The sequence below is a fragment of the Trachurus japonicus genome, unplaced genomic scaffold (assembly GCF_045865225.1).
Source record: "Trachurus japonicus isolate A0001 unplaced genomic scaffold, Traja_1.0 AP030277.1".
NCBI classification, from domain to species: domain Eukaryota; kingdom Metazoa; phylum Chordata; class Actinopteri; order Carangiformes; family Carangidae; genus Trachurus; species Trachurus japonicus.
The window spans coordinates 1-20,732 of NW_028220410.1; the positions used below are offsets into that span (position 1 = coordinate 1).

General features: G+C 39.2%; 1 protein-coding gene across 1 annotated transcript; it reads right to left on the reverse strand.

Annotated features, from left to right (window-relative positions):
• Positions 1-2,777: 2,777 nt before the first annotated feature.
• LOC146960510 (uncharacterized) lies at positions 2,778-8,138 on the reverse strand. The gene is made up of 5 exons (XM_085772312.1): positions 8,066-8,138; positions 7,219-7,311; positions 6,639-6,818; positions 6,314-6,445; positions 2,778-3,321 (listed from the first exon to the last, which is right to left on the reverse strand). Exons 2-5 carry the CDS (start codon positions 7,307-7,309, stop codon positions 2,999-3,001), a joined length of 726 nt encoding a protein of 241 aa, XP_085628438.1. The 5' UTR covers positions 7,310-7,311; positions 8,066-8,138; the 3' UTR covers positions 2,778-2,998.
• Positions 8,139-20,732: the final 12,594 nt, after the last annotated feature.

The window sequence follows — 20,732 nt, forward strand, 5'->3', positions numbered from 1 at the left end:
AAATAAAAAGATAAAAAATATCTTCACAGCACGTCAAAGACAGACATGATGCCTATAAGTTTGAGTCATCTCGAGCAGCAAAGCCTGCATCAACGCACCATGATCTCCCTGCTTCTGCTGCATGTCCCTAAATGTGTCTGTCTTTGGTGCTACTGTCACTACCTCAACTTCTCTTTCATCTTTGATGTGGAAATGGTTTCCAACACCCATTTACCTGCTGTCCCAGTTTTTGCAGGAGTTGTTTAACAGCTGCTTAAAACACTCGCCAAAGCTGTTTTTTTTTTTTTATATTGACGGTGGCACAGGTGCACAGTCGTCACTGGGTGGAGGGGCGTCATTTTACGAGCAATAAAAGAGTTGAAAGAATAAGTACCCCTGACAGTCTGACAAAAGCAATGTTTGTCTCATCCAAACAGCTGCTGTCCGCTTCTGATCTTAGTTTGAAAATTAAAAATTAAACAAAAATAATTTCAAATGAGATACAGCAGGGGCTTTCAACCTTTTTTCAGGGACCGAGGATCCCCAAACTGATGGAGAGGTGGAGCAGGGGCCCCCTACTATATATTGTCACATTCATGTTTTTATTTAAAAGCATGTCCTGGTACAATGAGTAGGGTGGCTCTGCACAGACCTTGTTAAAGGGATACTTCACCCAAAATCAATAATTCACCAATGTGAATGCGGTAACCCTTTCTTTTACGGTACAGTAATTACTGGGTATTTACCCAGTAATTAGATGGTAACAAAAACACGTTACCAGGTAATTACAACTGGTAACAAGAAGGTAAGTACAATGAAACTATGGACAAATTGCTGGGTATTTACCTTGTAACTGTTTGGTAAATTTTAGTGTGTTGTTGGGTTATAAGCTGGTAATAAGCAGGTAGCTACAGTCCCCTAATTACTAGCTACTTACCCAGTGAATATATGGTAACAAAAACACGTTACCAGGTAATTACAACTGGTAACAAGAAGGTAAGTACAATGAAACTATGGACAAATTGCTGGGTATTTACCTTGTAACTGTTTGGTAAATTTTAGTGTGTTGTTGGGTTATAAGCTGGTAATAAGCAGGTAGCTACAGTCCCCTAATTACTAGCTACTTACCCAGTGAATATATGGTAACAAAAAGATATTACTAGGTATTAACCACTCTAATAAGAAGGTAAGTACAATGAAACTATGGGCAAAGTACTAGGTATTTACCCACTAAATTATAAAGCATTATTGGTAATCACTACTGGTAATAAGTGGGTAAAAACAGCAAATGTACGGCTGAAATACTCGGTATACTAGGTAAATTATACTTAAGATTGTAGATACTTTACCTTTGCCATTGAATCAACACAAACTTGTACCATGTAGGTTCAGATATATTACTATGTAATACACAATCATTTACCTGGTAAGTAAACTGAAACTGTACTGTAAAAGAAAGCCTTGTTTGTTTGCATGTAATTACCATGTTCTTACACATATAATTTGTAATAGATAACTCATCTCACTGGTAAATAAACACAAACGTGTACCATGTAGGTTCAGATATATTACTATGTAATACACGATCATTTACCTGGTAAGTAAACTGAAACTGTACTGTAAAAGAAAGTCTTGTTTGTTTCCATGTAATTACCATGTTCTTACACATGTAATTTGTAATAGATAACTTACCTCACTGGTAAATAAACACTAACGTGTACCATGTAGGTTCAGATATATTACTATGTAATACACGATCATTTACCTGGTAAGTAAACTGAAACTGTACTGTAAAAGAAAGCCTTGTTTGTTTCCATGTAATTACCATGTTCTTACACATATAATTTGTAATAGATAACTCATCTCACTGGTAAATAAACACTAACGTGTACCATGTAGGTTCAGATATATTACTATGTAATACACGATCATTTACCTGGTAAGTAAACTGAAACTGTACTGTAAAAGAAAGCCTTGTTTGTTTCCATGTAATTACCATGTTCTTACACATGTAATTTGTAATAGATAACTCACCTCACTGGTAAATAAACACAAACGTGTACCATGTAGGTTCAGATATATTACTATGTAATACACGATCATTTACCTGGTAAGTAAACTGAAACTGTACTGTAAAAGAAAGCCTTGTTTGTTTCCATGTAATTACCATGTTCTTACACATATAATTTGTAATAGATAACTCATCTCACTGGTAAATAAACACTAACGTGTACCATGTAGGTTCAGATATATTACTATGTAATACACGATAATTTACCTGGTAAGTAAACTGAAACTGTACTGTAAAAGAAAGCCTTGTTTGTTTCCATGTAATTACCATGTTCTTACACATATAATTTGTAATAGATAACTCACCTCACTGGTAAATAAACACTAACGTGTACCATGTAGGTTCAGATATATTACTATGTAATACACGATCATTTACCTGGTAAGTAAACTGAAACTGTACTGTAAAAGAAAGCCTTGTTTGTTTCCATGTAATTACCATGTTCTTACACATATAATTTGTAATAGATAACTCATCTCACTGGTAAATAAACACAAACTTGAAACTTATAACTCCACAACATTACTAAGTAAAACATGTCAAATTACCCAGTGAGTAAGATGCCACTGTACCATACAAAATGGAATGTTTAATCGTTTAAATGCATAACAAAGGCACAGTAGAATGCAACAAGGTGTGCAAAAGTTTAAATTGTTGAAAACATGAGCATTATTAAATAATATAATAATAATACTTATTACTGCAGATTTGGGATTCAAAGACACAACACCAAAAAAACAAACAAACATACAAAAAAAAAACAGAACTTTAAAATCTGAAATAAAGTATCCTGCTGTACACAAGTAGAGGTACTCTAAAACTGTAATTTCTGCACTTTCACCAGAACAGAACTGGCAGAACTGGCTTCAACTTCCTACAATAGCGAAAAACACATAACCCTTCCTAACATTGTAGAAGTGTCTACGACTCAGTGAGTAGTGTGAACCCTCACTTTCTGAATTTACATTTTATGGGTAGCAGCTCAGACTTTTTTTTCATTTGTTTAATTTTTTCTTCAAGAGGTGTATTACCCTCCAGGAAGGTCTTGCAGGTTTTGGCATACTTTCCTATAGTGTCCTCCTCAGTGAACTCTGGCAGAAGCCCGAAGTCTTCACCCTCTGCAGCAATCAGTACTTCTGCAATGATTGCTGTCAAGGCGATTGTGTTTCTGTCCACGCTCAGCGATTCACAGCTGAGGCTGACGCTCCTTGTACGCCTAAATTCTTTCAGAACAGCTCTGTATCGGTGTACGACGTCCTCTGGAGTATTAACTGCAAGACAGATTATAAAATATGATCTATTAACATTATATCATGATCACAAATACATACATTGTATCATGTATATGATAATCCATCAATCCACTGATTGATTATCAAAGGCTTCAATGAAAACAAGTGCACACAACCGAGAAGGGTGAGCAAAACAGCGGAGAAGTGACCGGACGTACAGATTCACTTAATGATGCAATTTATAAATCAATAAAAGTCGTATTTTGACCAACATTTGTGATACGTATGAAATAGGGCTGCAATAGTCTTCTGACCAGCAATAGGTTCATCTTTTTCTTCGGTGGCATTTTTGCGTTCTGTTTTTCCTGCTTACTCGAGGAAAAACGGGATCTTGTGGGAAGCAGGCTGAGGTGGGTAGAGTGGCGAAAAATTCTATTCAAGTAAGAGTATTGTTACTTTAGAACAGGGGTGTCAAACTCATTTTGGTTCAGGGGCCACATACAGCCCAAGTTGATCTCAAATTAAAGCATAACCTATCGATTATTCTGGCGATTATTGGATAAGAAATATTGTGTGTTCTGTAATTTTTTCGATTACATTTCTAGACTTTAATTAAAAACAATGATAATTTACAAAAGAGAAAATAAGACAGGTCTCTTAAATAAACAAGTATAAATTGATAAAGTAAAACTACTCGTACTTACTTTTATTGTACATTTACTGTTTTTCCTTTACTTTTTAGTGAAGTACAAAGGTAAAAGTAAAGGTAGTAACATCTGCAGAAACCACAAACAGAAGATGTAAGTCACTCTTTTAACAGAAACAGCCACCAGAATGGTTTGTTAACATGTTAAAATCACAACATGTTTCTTCAGGATCAGGATGCTCCCAGACCTACAGGGGACTGATTCACCAACAGGTCACCTTTTTCTCCTCTTATGAGTTTGCAGGTCTGTGTTTAGTCATTAAAAAACACCAATAAGAGAACCACTAAACTACAACAAAAACAATAAAATGTTGATTTTTCAAAAAGGGAAACAATCACATGCAAGATTTTTAGACTAATTGTAATTAAGTATTTTTTCCATTGTGGTATTAATACTTTTACTGAAGTAAAGGCTCTGAGTATTTTTACCATCACAGCAGGTCAGTGATCAGTGTTTCAGTGATTATCTGTGGCTCAGTGAAGAGTGCCACATTTAAAACTTCGGCACCACAACATGATTTTCTATTTTTGGAGCTGCGCAACTTTCTCGGTCATTTCTAGAAGGTAACTCTTTATTTGCACAACTCTCGCGAGATTTGTGTCCGTTGTTTCTATTAGCATAATCAAACTCAAGCGATCTTTCGCGGTTTCAGGGTTCCCTTCTAGACAGCACTACTAACAGCAGACTGACTGTGAATAGCAGGATGTTACACTCTGCTGTGTCTCACACAGACTATTTGTGTGACACTCAGGTATAGTTTGTGACGGATTTGGGCATCTTTATGTTCTTTAATCAGTCTGAGAAGACGACGGCATCCGCGATTGATTAGTGATCAATCTGCCCTCCTCCTCCTCCCTCACCTGTTCCTCTGCTGTGAAGCTCTGACAGTTTCTGACAGAAACACAGACTCTCCTGTTTAATGTAAAGGCCTCCTTATACAGTTGTATTATCTTATAAGATCAGCTGGTTGGTGTCGATGTCATTCACCATCACGTTAGTTTCGATTGTTTTAATAAACTCTCGTCTACGCGCAGTTTCTCTGCTGCTGTGAAAACTGAATCGCGGGTGAATTTATATGTCGGGAAAAACCTGAAATACGAGTCACGTTTTGTTTTTTGGCTTAAAAACATCCAGCTGATGTAAGGGTTGAAACAGCGCTCGTCAGGTCCGCTAGTTACTGTGATTTTAAACACAAGTTGTTGTTCACATCGTTTTTCATGGGAAAAATGAGGTGCGTCCCTGGGACGCATGACTAGTGATTTTACTGCGTCCTTTCAGATTTTAATGCGTCAGAGACGCAGGACGCGTACCGAGCAACATCACTGACAGTAGCCTGTTAATTCATGAACGCAGCTCAAGCTGACCTGGTGCCTCAGCACGGCGCCCACGCTTTGGTGAAGACACCGAATCCCTCATTTTAGCCGGGTCACTACCGAAGCTAAATTTAAAATTAAAAAAAATTTAAAAACGCTCGTCACAGTGGAGCTGAGAACAGCGGAGTTTCCTCTACTACAGCTGAACAGATGACATCTGGTCAAGACATAAGGACCTGTCATAGTCTCATGGTGCATTTCATTATTATAAACTTAAACCTCAAAGCTGTCAGTCCTCAGACTGTCCTGACCTGTCCCTGAACATCACACAGGGACAACATGGAGCTGTGTGATTTGTTACTGAGTCTTATTAATGTTTATATCAGGCTGGGTTCAACAAATCAGTTTATGCTAGTGTGATTTAAGTAGTTTAAATAGAGTTAATATCATCATAATAGTGTAGCCTAGTGGCAGGAAAGACCAATTCACCTGTATGTATTGTGTATGGCCCATGCTTGGTCATGTTAGAAGTCAAGTTAGAGGAAAAATGTTTAGGGTGTTTTTACTGTTCTCAATTGTAAAAATGGGTCACATTGGACCCTCTGCATTATTAAAGGGTTAAATAACGTGTTACTTAAACATTTTTATTGTGCTCTTAAAGTAAACAAATAAATATTAGTGTAGAGCCCTGTATAACCAATGTTCAGCTTAAATTTTCCTTCTAACAAACCTAAATTTCCCAGTGGAAAATTTAGGTTTCTCAGGAAAATGGCGGGAATAAGCGCTAAAGAAACAAGAATGGGCCTTACTTCTTCTGTTGAACTAATATACAGTGTTTCTAATAAATAGCTGTCATATCCATTTCTGCGTAGGACATGGTCAATATTGAAAATCAGTTTCTATCATAGTTGTTGACAATACTCTGTCCTTGGCAATGCCCTGAACGATGAACTACAATGACTGTATTATACAATATAAGATGATTGTGTGTTTTATAATGATTAAAGTTACCTCTTTTCCCAAATTTTGCAGGGTTTTGCTTGTTATTCTTCCTCTTCTTCTTCCTCTTTTCTTCTTCTGAGGAGGAGTCTGACCCAGAGTCTGATGAGTCAGACTCTGAGGAATCCATTAGCTTCCTTTTATCTGAGTCATTAACAGAGTACCAAAATTAGAAAATAATTATTCTTATTCTTTTTTCTGATTTTCCACCTAAAAAATGATCTTGTTGTAGAGTTTTCTTATATTATTTGTGTGATATGGATACAAAATCCGGAATTCATTTAGAATATAGAAATAGCCTTCCATGTTGTTTTTGGTAAGAACACTGTCTGGATACCTTTAGAAGAAGTTGAGGGTCTGGTCTTAAGTTTCTCCTTAATGAAATCCCGCTCCTGTTTGAGTAGTCGGTTCTCCTCTTTGAGTAGTCGATTCTCCTCTTTTAAGAGTCTATAATCCTCCTGTAGGTTAGCCATGGTTGGGGCAGTGGTTGGAGCAGAGAGATGCGTAATCTCTTCAACTAAAAAAGATGCAAAGGAAATTATTACATATTGATATATATATTAGGGCTGCAATGAGCTGCATAATAATACTGTCATTATCTGGAAGTGGTGGAGGGGCCTGAGAACAGGTTCTTGGAGTTAGTGTTTCAATTATCAACCAGAGGAGGGTGCATGATAACAATTTTACACCGGGTGGCCATTATACACTTAATGTTTTTACTTTACATTTGCAGTATAATATATTATTGTCAGAACCTGTCTGGATAAACTGCACAGTACAGGCCATTAAATGTCAACCAAGGGAAGTACTCCTCATGACTGGGGCAGTACACCTTTTGAGCAAGGAAAACCCTATCTTGCCACCACACAAAATACTTTTGTAGTATTTACATCTTTTCCCATATAAAATTAAGTTACCTTCATTGCCAGACTGCAGCAAGCCTTCATCTGGTGGGTTGTTGTTTCTTTTTGATGTGTTGGTTCGTCTCTTACCCCGTGTGGATGGCATGACTATATGTAAAAGAAAGAAAGAAAAAAAAAAAGACTAACATTGTGTTAGTGTCCTTTAGCACATGGACTGTAGCTAATGTTTAGCAAAATAACTTAACACTAGAACCACCACCAAGGGATCATTTTTACCCCCCTGGCATTTTCAAATGCACGTAATTCTGTGAAAATAAATTTTAAAAGGGACGAGGACCAATAGATGCACGACGAGGGCGGGGGCTGCTAACTCATGGTGCGTTCAAGGAAACTCGTAACTTTTGTTTTTCCTTCCTGTGAAGTCATACCAGTTCGATCTGGTACGAGTTCACGGGTCGAAAGTTACGAGTGGCCGTTATAGTGACTTTCACAGGCAACAGGAACGCTACAAAGACGTAGTCGTAACTTGAAGCTGTAACTTACGGTTTCAGAAGCCTGCCTTGAACGCAGCATTAGCCAAAACGGCCGAACCGCTGATATCTGCTTTGAACTGTAACGTCAAAACACATTAGCATAGTTCAAAAAGCGAGCCTGCTACATCTTAAGATGGCTTGTGTGTTAAATGATTACAACAAAAAAATATATGCACAACAGAATATTAACTTATATGCATCCCAAAGCCATGGAGAGAATCCATTGCTCTGGTTAAGTTTGTTCCCCGTTTGCGTTACGTTGTTACAGAATTTTGGTAGTCAAAATGCAGTAGGCTACAACGAAGGAAAAACGTTATGCATCTAAATTTTCACAAAACAGTTCACTGTATCTTGCACAATCAACATACCTTAGCAAAATGCTCCTTGAAGGGCGCGTTATTCACTCCCCGCCGTCTTCTTTTCTCATCAATTTTGACAGAGTAGCACCACAGGTCTGACGCATCTTCCGGTCTACACAGAGAGCGCCAGCAAGTAAAAGACATTTCTGTTTAACAATCTACGTACATGTGACAGTACAAATTACATGTGAATGAATGGACTTGAAAATGTTAAATAAATGTTACGTAATGAAAGTGACTTATGAAAGACTGGTGCTTTGGTGCACTCGTACAGTTTTTTTTTCACAAGCGACACTCTTATTGTGAAGTATTTCCGTTGTTGTACTCGGTGCATTGGTGCTGATTTTATTAAAGTGAAAAGGCCGGGAAATTCAGCAGGAACTGAGGACTGAAGAAGAGGAGAACGTTGCTGATATCTATGAGGAGTTTCGAACCTGGTAAAAGTAGGTTGAAACTATTAAGCTAAATCAATATATAAAGGCAACACGATGATATTACAAATGCATTTAATGTTACATCCGTTATATTTTGAATTGTTTTTTTTTCTTTCCAGTAAAATGACACTGACAAGAAAATTACTGCAGAAGACAGCACAAGGTGGTAAAAACCTGATAAGATGGCTTCAGAAGAACAGGCTGTTGGCAAGAAAAAAGCGATGCCCTGTCTGCAACAGCAGAATGAAACTGAAAAGAACAGACACAACAAAAGATGGATATAGGTGGTAAGGTCGACACATCATTGCTACACACACTCATATAAGTGTACTGTATCTTTAGCCTTCTTAAAATTGATCAGGTTTCAAAAGAAAATAAGCATTTTGTCATTCAGAATATTGAAATACCAACCAGACCTAAGTGGGATTATTGATATCTAGATCTGTCTGTGTTTTTTGGTCTATACTTAGGGTTAGTGGTTGAGGGTAATTACATGTAGAATGGCATTCAAGCATATTTTGTCTGCACAATCTCTTGACTAGAGTGGTGACTACAAGTCACCCACTTGAGATGTGCTGTAATCAATGGATATGCAACCACGGACAACTGTGCCCAATACTACACTTAGAAATAAGTAAAAATGCAATATTATTTATTGGTGAAAATGACTCTCTCCACACAAATATTTTAGGTGCACACACATGTATTTGGCATTTCATATAATATTAATAAATAAAATATATAAAAATACATATATTTGTGTGTGCATCAGAAATACATTTGTGAAACTTTTTTGGTTATTTGTGGATTTTTTTTACATTTATATTAAATATCAAATACATGTGTGTGCACTGAAAATATTTGTGGGGAGAGAGTCATTTATATAAATCTTAACATGTATTTGTGAATCTTTTTGTGTGCATTTATTAATATTGAGACTAATCTAACTACACTAAATCCTTCAAACGCATCATGTTGAAGCATAAAACCAAAATAATGAAACAAGTCACTTTTCAAAGACTTTTAGAGGTCATTATGAATGAACAATAGTGTTTTGCCTTCAAAAACACATAAGAAACATGGTAAATTTAATTTATCAAGTCAACACATTGAATTAATGCTTATTTCTCTGTGCCATCTGCAAATTTTGTTACAGGATCTGTAGAAAGACAGCCCATAAGAGCAGGGGCATCACAAGATCCATCAGGGAGGGCTCTATATTCTCTGGGTCACACATTCCGTTGCCAAGTTGGCTGACAATCATGCACAGGTCAGGGTCCTTCTCCGTGTCTGTCTCTCAGTGTATTTTTTTTTGTGCTGTACGAATGTGGCCTATTATTGCTGACCTGTTAAGACCACATTAGCAAATTTTATGTAAAAATCTAATTAGATTCTTCATTGTTGTTTTGTGATTATAATCAGGCTGATCAGTTGCTATACTTTTTTTGTCTTAGTTTGTCACAGGGTTTGCGAAAGCGGCAAATCGACCTGATAGAGGATGGAGTATGTGGGAGCAGCAAGTCACTGACTCGGGTGACAACACTCTTACGAAAAATATGCGTTAAAGCTGTCAGGCGACTGGAGAGAAGACGAGGAATGCGCATTGGAGGGAGGAGAGCTTTTGTCGCAATTGATGAGAGCAAATTCAGACACAAGAGAAAGGTACTGTTTGTTTTAGTAAAATTGCAATTAATGCTTTGAATAGTAGATTACATGTGAATTACCATGACAATATAAATACCTATCATCAGTCATTGGTATTGTGATATAAAAATTTCATACTGTTTCATCTCTAGTTTGTACCATGACCATGAGGGTGAATCTAACGTACATCATCATCCAACATCAAATGATACATTTTCGGTGGAATACCTTTATATATGACATGCTTATTTTTCAGTACGGACGTGGACGACGAGGACACACCTGGCAAAGGCGCTCATGGGTCTTTGGCATGCTGGAGGTGAAGAGGTCCAGACGACGTCCCATCTTGAAATTGGTGAAAAATCGGTCAAGAAGGCGATTACTGCCAATAATACAAAAGTATATTAGACCGGGCACTGAGGTGATCAGTGATTGCTGGAGGGCCTACAATAGTTTGTCTAATCGAGGGTACATTCACTATCAGGTGAATCACCAAAGATATTTTGTCCACCCTGGGACTGGTGCGCATACGCAACACATTGAACGGGCATGGCGGAATTATAAAGAGGACATCTACAGATACCGGGGCAACTTTTCAGAGGAGGCTTTGAGGATGAACCTAAGGTTCATTGAATGGAATCACTGGCTTGGAAAAAAACACAAAGAGGGCATTCTTGGACGCTTGTTTGAAGATATCCAAGCATGTTACAAAGTGTAACAAACATACATAATGTTTCAGCGTTTTTTCAGACTATTATGGTCTGTGTTTTTAGTTCCTGTTTTATTTTGAAGTTCTGTGCCCTGTTTTCCTGTGTCATGGTCTGTGTCTTTTGGTCCGTCTCAAGTTCCTGTTTTATTTTGAAGTTTCGTGTCCTGGCTTCCTCTGTGCTCCCTGCTCGTGATGAAATAAAGAATGATCATGTATTACATAGTAATATATCTGAGCCTACATGGTACATGTTTGTGTTTATTTACCAGTGAGATGAGTTATCTATTACAAATTATATGTGTAAGAACATGGTAATTACATGGAAACAAACAAGGCTTTCTTTTACAGTACAGTTTCAGTTTACTTACCAGGTAAATGATCGTGTATTACATAGTAATATATCTGAACCTACATGGTACACGTTAGTGTTTATTTACCAGTGAGGTGAGTTATCTATTACAAATTATATGTGTAAGAACATGGTAATTACATGGAAACAAACAAGGCTTTCTTTTACAGTACAGTTTCAGTTTACTTACCAGGTAAATGATCGTGTATTACATAGTAATATATCTGAACCTACATGGTACTCGTTAGTGTTTATTTACCAGTGAGATGAGTTATCTATTACAAATTATATGTGTAAGAACATGGTAATTACATGGAAACAAACAAGGCTTTCTTTTACAGTACAGTTTCAGTTTACTTACCAGGTAAATTATCGTGTATTACATAGTAATATATCTGAACCTACATGGTACACGTTAGTGTTTATTTACCAGTGAGGTGAGTTATCTATTACAAATTACATGTGTAAGAACATGGTAATTACATGGAAACAAACAAGGCTTTCTTTTACAGTACAGTTTCAGTTTACTTACCAGGTAAATGATCGTGTATTACATAGTAATATATCTGAACCTACATGGTACACGTTTGTGTTTATTTACCAGTGAGGTGAGTTATCTATTACAAATTACATGTGTAAGAACATGGTAATTACATGGAAACAAACAAGGCTTTCTTTTACAGTACAGTTTCAGTTTACTTACCAGGTAAATGATCGTGTATTACATAGTAATATATCTGAACCTACATGGTACACGTTAGTGTTTATTTACCAGTGAGATGAGTTATCTATTACAAATTATATGTGTAAGAACATGGTAATTACATGGAAACAAACAAGGCTTTCTTTTACAGTACAGTTTCAGTTTACTTACCAGGTAAATGATCGTGTATTACATAGTAATATATCTGAACCTACATGGTACACGTTAGTGTTTATTTACCAGTGAGGTAAGTTATCTATTACAAATTACATGTGTAAGAACATGGTAATTACATGGAAACAAACAAGACTTTCTTTTACAGTACAGTTTCAGTTTACTTACCAGGTAAATGATCGTGTATTACATAGTAATATATCTGAACCTACATGGTACACGTTTGTGTTTATTTACCAGTGAGATGAGTTATCTATTACAAATTATATGTGTAAGAACATGGTAATTACATGGAAACAAACAAGGCTTTCTTTTACAGTACAGTTTCAGTTTACTTACCAGGTAAATGATTGTGTATTACATAGTAATATATCTGAACCTACATGGTACAAGTTTGTGTTGATTCAATGGCAAAGGTAAAGTATCTACAATCTTAAGTATAATTTACCTAGTATACCGAGTATTTCAGCCGTACATTTGCTGTTTTTACCCACTTATTACCAGTAGTGATTACCAATAATGCTTTATAATTTAGTGGGTAAATACCTAGTACTTTGCCCATAGTTTCATTGTACTTACCTTCTTATTAGAGTGGTTAATACCTAGTAATATCTTTTTGTTACCATATATTCACTGGGTAAGTAGCTAGTAATTAGGGGACTGTAGCTACCTGCTTATTACCAGCTTATAACCCAACAACACACTAAAATTTACCAAACAGTTACAAGGTAAATACCCAGCAATTTGTCCATAGTTTCATTGTACTTACCTTCTTGTTACCAGTTGTAATTACCTGGTAACGTGTTTTTGTTACCATATATTCACTGGGTAAGTAGCTAGTAATTAGGGGACTGTAGCTACCTGCTTATTACCAGCTTATAACCCAACAACACACTAAAATTTACCAAACAGTTACAAGGTAAATACCCAGCAATTTGTCCATAGTTTCATTGTACTTACCTTCTTGTTACCAGTTGTAATTACCTGGTAACGTGTTTTTGTTACCATCTAATTACTGGGTAAATACCCAGTAATTACTGTACCGTAAAAGAAAGGGTTACCGTGAATGCTACTACTACAACAAGGCTAAAAACAGAGATCAAATTATTTTTTTCCAAACTTTTTAATATCACGGCTTCAGGACACTTGTGTCAGTATGGACAAGCAGTATGGAGGTATTTGGATTAGGGATGTGGAGATTCACCGATTCATATCGGTGGTCCGATATAAACGTGTGCGATGCGACTGCACCGGTAGATTCAGGCTACATCGGACATAATTTATGGTTGAATTTGCGATGCATCTCTTCTAGCCTTCTACATCGGTAAATTCCATGGTTAAATCGATCATTTCATTTTCCGAGGCAACCTGAATGCACCACCGCGGAGCCGTGCGCAGCCTCCTGCCCTGCTCCTGCCCCTGCCCCTGACAGGTAGCAGCAGCAGCAGCAGCTGTCGTCAGAGCCGCCAAGAACAGTAAACAGTCCGAGTGAAGCGGTGGGTCAATACTCGGCCGTCAGCGGCTGTAACTAGGAGGAGGGCCGTGGTAGTGGCTCTGGTTGTAGTGAGCTGGGAAGCGGTGGTAGCCGCGGATGCTAACTGCTAGTTAGCGGTAGCGTTAGCATCCGGGACAGCTAGCAGGGCTAGTACAGTTAACGTTAGCTCTCCTACTCTGCTGCATGGAGCTACACCTGAGCTTTGTGAGCACTGGCTGGAGAGAAAACACCGACTCTCCACCCAGAAATGTCCCGTGCACAACAAAACATCTGTGACTTGTCTCTTTTAAGTTGTTTTGTGAAGCACTTTGTAAACTTGTGTTTTTAAAGGTGCTATATAAATAAACTTATTATTCTTATAATATAGCAAACGACCAAACTGCAGAGGTGCCACCACACAAGACTAGCCCATATGATTAAGCTGGATTTCATTTCTACCATTTATTTCCTCTAAACTGTACCTTTCAAATATGATTTATTGGTTTGCCCTGTAAAAATTAACCAAATATAGGCTACATCCCTCAAATTGATACAGAGAGTAAAACAGAATGGTATTGAGGTAAGTTAATAAACTTGATGTGGAAAGAAACTCTCATATCACAACTGTATCAAACATCATATCGAACCGAATCTCTTTGTAATTAAGTCATACCGTTATCAAATCGCATTTGAATCGCATCGCATCGTGAACAGGAGTGAATCGTATCGCATCGTATCGACGGGAGCTTCAGTGTATCGTTAATGTATCGTATCGGTGGCAGCGTTTCGAGATGTATCGAATCGGCCTCAGTGGTGGAGATATACAACCCTAATTTGGATGTTTCGTAGTGTGTGTTTTGGACAATTCAAAAGTGAACTCTATCTGCCACCATTATATGAAAGCTTATATTATTTTGACTTGCCGACAGAAATATCTCTGTTCAACTATTGAATGGATTGCCATGGTGACAATGGTTAAATCCTAATTATTCTCGATAATTCCATGATTTTTCTTCTAAAGCCCTCATCGAAACAAATCTTACTTCATCCAGTCCCTGTGGTTTCTATGAAATTAGCACAATCCCTGTCAACTTTAGCTGTGATTTGGCTTCAGTAAGAACATATCGTGAACAAAAGATAACATGATAGATTTGAACATTTCAACATTAGGCTATCGTACGACCATGTAAGTTATATATTTTCAGCCAGATTTTATTCATTTTTATTTTATTTCATTTTTTACTTTTTCCTCTCCACCACAATTACATACTTGGCCAGAAATGACTGCTTGAATAATGCAATGTACCATAGTACTATATTGACTGGAGGAGACCATCGCTTCCCACCACCGCTGTGCTCCAGAGTGTGTGATGAATGATGCTGTTTCTCACCACCACTCCGACCAACACTCAAGCCTCTGTTGCTTTGGTTTCACTCACTCTGCACCCGTGGCTGGTTTCGTTGAGCTCGCTGCTTATTTATTTATGTATTCCTGCTATGTTCCTCTCCTACAGTACAGACGAGCATTTAGGAGCCTAACCCCCCAGTATCAAGGCTAAACGGATTATTTTTTATGCAATAAATGCTTATCGGTGTCCCCTATCTGACATTGATTTACTGCCAGCGTAACCACCATTTTCCAGAATTTCCCTAAATACACTCACAGGTGAGTTGGTGGGTGAATGTTAAAATCTTATTAGATGTGTAGGAGATGATGTCGTTGGCGAGATCTCATTGTAATTCATGGCTGATGCGTTGGTTTGTTTATAGTAAAGTAAACCCCTCAGGCTGTAGCTACTTGGCTGATGGCAACGCAGAAGAGATTACACAGTGTGCAGATCTCAGTTATTTTTTGATCTATACCTTCAGCAAAGGCCCTTGACCTTAAAAATAATCATTCAAAAAGAAAAGAAAAAGGAAATGTGCTGAATGGATTCGTATTAATCAAAGCCTTGATTTTAAGAGGTGCTTCTAATTTGTGTTATTATTGGATATTCATCAGACATTAGGGGAGGACCTGAGCCTTAGCTGTAGTCTGACCTGTTCTGTTGATTGTGAAGTGAAAAATACTGAATCACCTACAAAAGTCTTGAGCATGTTCATGTTTTTAAGTAAAACCAGGTAGAGAGGAAAGAAATCGGTACATACTGTATGCCAACCCATTGCTTCATCACACAATGTGTAGCAGTGTAAAAGGATACAGTATGATGAATGTAATGAGACATTTACTGTAGCATTATAACAGAAAATATAAGTATTTAGACATCTGTTAAACCTGAGCTCACTCTGTAATTTCTTAATTATGGCCATTCACAATAATATCAAGGGGAACCATACTATGCATTGCACACGTAAGGCTATTGCTTATAAGTTCTGTTTTCATAGTACATCATGATTAATAAATGAATTAAATGAATAATATCTTAGTGTAATGTGTATGTTTAGACTGTGGGAGGAAGCCCCACTCTAGTAAGACCCCTACAGTTCCACCACTTTACCTGCCTGAGTCATTTTCATAATAATAATTGAATGATTGTGTGCTTTCATAATTATGTTAGTTAACGATGCTGATAGCAAACCATTTTTTATATCAGTCATTTATGTCATTCTGCAGTTTATTTCATTCAGCTTCCAAAGCAGTGCAGCATGTTTATATTGATATGACATACAGGTTAATACTGGTAATTGCATGAACAGCAGTTATGTAATAAAGTATAAATTACACTTTCAATTTAAAATACAGTATGAGTATGTTTTGTTCCAGGAATCCTATAGCAGAGTTGTATGTGGTGTATTGAAGGAGAGACGAGTGAACATTTCTTATAGATTGAGGATACCAACAACAACTATTCAAAAATGTACTCTCACCTATAGCTGTCACTTTGATATATTGATCAGCATCCATCACTGAACAGACAGTCTAACCCCTCTAATCCAGCTTCATGCTCTGTAATTGCTTTGTCATGTTTCCTTCATTTCATTGAGAAGCTGCTGGCACAGTGATGCTGCAAACCAGGCTCCAGCGTTTTGATTACATCCCCCCAAATATCTGGTTCCAAAGAACCAACATGGAGCAAAACATCTGACAGTGTTGGAGTGTTTCATATAGAGTCAATGCAAAACATGAAATGACAACAAAATCACACACAATCCGTGTAGCACATCAATGCCTTGTTTAAAGTCGCTGTGTGATGTGAATCCAAATGATTTTGTCTTTCTTCTCTGTGACACAATTAGAATTAAATCTGAAAGTGGCCATAGATCTCTATACAATCTGATCTGAACAGTAGGATAATGTCGATAATGACTAGAATCCAGGTCACAGTAGATGAGTAAATGACTGGTCCCATTCAGTGGTCGCTGTCCATTTAGGCAATCCGCTCTACTCATTAAAACATGACATCAGCATCCAGGCAGTTTGAGATGAAGGAACAGCTGGGCATGGAATATAAGCCATCATATATGCAGACTTCAACAACACAACAGTCAAACAATAACAGTTATGTTTTATCATATGATTACATTAAGGGACTTATTTAAAGGAATACTTCACCAAAAAATTAGATTCAGTCATTATTGACTCACTCTCATGCTGATAAATACTCCAGAATAGTTTTTTATTCCTCAAAGTGCATCTGTAAACCCGGGAGGGGGGTTCGTAGTCCAATGAAATCTTTATATTTGAGTAACAGCGCCCGACACAAAAAGGTCCATAAAACTACAGTACACAAAAACCTTGTAATCTTCCTCCTTCCTGCTCGTCCGCTGCAGTGTCCTAAAGGGATATACTCCAGAGTTTACTCGAAACAACGTAATTTAAGACATTTTTACAGCCTAAACAGTCCTGTATTGCGCTCTGACGTTCACACGTGCACATGAGAACGTGCCCCAAGCAAATTCAATACAGGACTGTTTAGGCTGTAAAAATGTCCTAAATGACGTTGTTTCGATCCCTTCAGGACATTTGGATTACAGTGGACGAGGAATATTAAATGGTTTTGGTGTAGTTTTATGGGCGTTTTTGTATCATTCACCTCTTATGGTCTGATAATACATTTGTTCACAATAGAACAGATCATGTGTTTGTATTTTAAACTAAAAAAGCAGTTGTTAGTTTAGAACATCAACTTTAGATATATATGACGATGCTTCTTAAGCAGATACAACATTTTACTGGGTGATAATTTTAGGGCCCTAGTTTCGTCGACCAGGTGAAGTCTAGCATCAGCGCAGCTTCGCCACGCCAACGGGGTGTGGCCCAGGTCCATTTCGCAAGTTTGCTGGGCCGCGCAGTCAGACTTAGACTAGCGCAACCCCTCCCCTCGTCCCTCCCACCGGCGCAAACGGTGAAGAGGGAGGAGAGAGGGCGGGAGGGAGACAGGAGGAGGAGAGAAAGGCGTGGAGTGGGTTTGACACAGCCGAGTCAGATCTTCACCAATCAAAGGAGCTCCTCTCCTCACCTTTAACTGCGCGGCGGGTGATGCGCGCTGCAAGTTTGTCATTTTATACTTGGACATGGACGGAGGAGACAGCGACGCCAGAGGCCGAACCTCTCCCAGGAGGAAACAGCTGTTTTGGTCCGGAGGTCCGAGCTCAGAGTGACCGAATAATGAGTTTACTAATATACTTAACCAGGTTTGATCTGATACACTGAGAACCCCTACCCAATCTAAGAAACAACTAATACACTAATAAAGAAACTCACATTTATTCAAACCCTATGACAGGTGTACACTAATCACAACATAAACACAGACCATGTGGATTAAATCAGCGTAAAGGACTCGCGCTCTCTCTCTCCCTCCCTCTCTCTCTCTCTCTCTCTCTCTCTCTCTCTCTCTCTCTCTCTCTCTCTCTCTCTCTGTCCGTCTCTTTTTTTCTCTTTTTTTTCTGTGATGAGATGATGAGTATACTGTAGTAGGCTATATACTGACTATCTGATACCGAGGCTGTTGTGGTGGACTAAGAGAGATAATGATTTGTGTTTTGTTTTTCATTACGGCTGCGTGATGCGGTCGCTCTCCGCTAATGAATTAATAAGTAAATAAATAAATAAATAAATAAAGCGATCATCACAAGGGCAGAGTGGTATCTCGACACGGCAGCGACATGCAGTCATCCACCCTCAGTCCTGCTTTTGGGACATCCACAGCTGCTTTTCAGTGCCAGTTCGTCCCTGCTGTGTTAATTCAGGTGGAGTTTCCATTGCGCGTGCCACAGCCTTTGATCTCTGCTTTGATCTGACGTCAGATGTGACGGGACAATCTATATAGATATAAATTCACGTGTTGATTCCGTTAGTTGCATTAAATAGTGGTTATTGTGGATATTTATTGCATTGAAATGTGTCTGGAACTGTGGAGATCTGCCTGTGAGGTCTTGGTGACGTGTGTGCACTGCAGGTCAGTCAGCCAAACTTCCACTGCACCTGCTGCGCTCCGCCCTGCGCTGAGACTAGACCTGGTTGGAGGTGGCGAGCTTTCAGCGCAACCTCGGCGGGACATTTTCGGACAAAACTTCCACTGCACCAAGCTGAATCTGTGACGCCTCCCCCTGCTGCGCGGCCACGCCTATCTCAGCGCAGCGCGATCTGCCAATCTTCCAATCTGACTTTGCGCTAGGCTGCGCTGGTCGAAACTTGCATTAGACCGGCTGCGCTACCTTGCGCCACCTGCGCTGCGCCAGCAAACTAGGGCCCTAGGGCTCTAGTTTCGTCGACCAGGTGAAGTCTGTGATCAGCGCAGCTTCGCCACGCCAACGGGGTGGGGCCCAGGTCCATTTCGCAAGATTGGTGGGCCGCGCAGTCAGACTTAGACCGGCGCAATCCCTCCCCTCGTCCCTCCCACCGGCGCAAACGGCAAAGAGGGAGGAGAGAGGGCGGGAGGGAGACAGGAGGAGGAGAGAAAGGCGTGGAGTGGGTTTGACACAGCCGAGTCAGATCTTCACCAATCAAAGGAGCTCCTCTCCTCACCTTTAACTGCGCGGCGGGCGATGCGCGCTGCAAGTTTGTCATTTTATACTTGGACATGGACGGAGGAGACAGCGACGCCAGAGGCCGAACCTCTCCCAGGAGGAAACAGCTGTTTTGGTCCGGAGGTCCGAGCTCAGAGTGACCAATAATGAGTTTACTAATATACTTAACCAGGATTGATCTGATACACTGAGAACCCCTATACGCAATCTAAGAAACAACAACTAATAAACTAATAAAGAAACTCACATTTATTCAAACTCTGTGTATAAGATGAGAGGTGTAGGCTACACTAATCACAACATAAACACACGCCATGTAAAGGACACGCTCTCTCTCTCTCCCTCTCTCTCTCTTTCTCTCTCTCTCTCTCTCTGTCCTCCTCTCTCTCTCTCTCTGTCCGTCTCTTTTTTTCTCTTTTTTTTCTGTGGTAGAGATGCTGAGTATACTGCAGTAGGCTATATACTGACTATCTGATACCGAGGCTGTTGTGGTGGACTAAGAGAGATGATGATTTGTGTTTTGTTTTTCATTACGGCTGCGTGATGCGGTCGCTCTCCGCTCATGAATTAATAAGTAAATAAATAAATACAGCGATCATCACAAGGGCAGAGTGGTATGGCAGCGACATGCAGTCATCCACCCTCAGTCCTGCTTTTGGGACATCCACAGCTGCTTTTCAGTGCCAGTTCGTCCCTGCTGTGTTAATTCAGGTGGAGTTTCCATTGCGCGTGCCACAGCCTTTGATCTCTGCTTTGATCTGACGTCAGATGTGACGGGACAATCTATATAGATATAAATTCACGTGTTGATTCCGTTAGTTGCATTAAATAGTGGTTATTGTGGATATTTATTGCATTGAAATGTGTCTGGAACTGTGGAGATCTGCCTGTGAGGTCTTGGTGACGTGTGTGCACTGCAGGTCAGTCAGCCAAACTTCCACTGCACCTGCTGCGCTCCGCCCTGCGCTGAGATTAGACCTGGTTGGAGGTGGCGAGCTTTCAGCGCAACCTCGGCGGGACATTTTCGGACGAAACTTCCACTGCACCAAGCTGAATCTGTGACGCCCCCCTGCTGCGCGGCCACGCCTATCTCAGCGCAGCGCGATCTGCCAATCTTCCAATCTGACTTTGCGCTAGGCTGCGCTGGTCGAAACTTGCATTAGACCGGCTGCGCTACCTTGCGCCACCTGCGCTGCGCCAGCAAACTAGGGCCCCA

Bases quoted from the DNA above. Each gene is read 5' to 3' on its own strand.
- LOC146960510 (XM_085772312.1), bottom strand. From the start codon at position 7,309: ATGCCATCCACACGGGGTAAGAGACGAACCAACACATCAAAAAGAAAC. The intron at 6,819-7,218 runs GTAACTTAATTT...CATCTTTTTTAG, and splicing joins GCTGCAGTCTGGCAATGAAG to TTGAAGAGATTACGCATCTC. The intron at 3,322-6,313 runs GTAACTTTAATC...TCTGTCTTGCAG, and splicing joins TGCAAAATTTGGGAAAAGAG to TTAATACTCCAGAGGACGTC.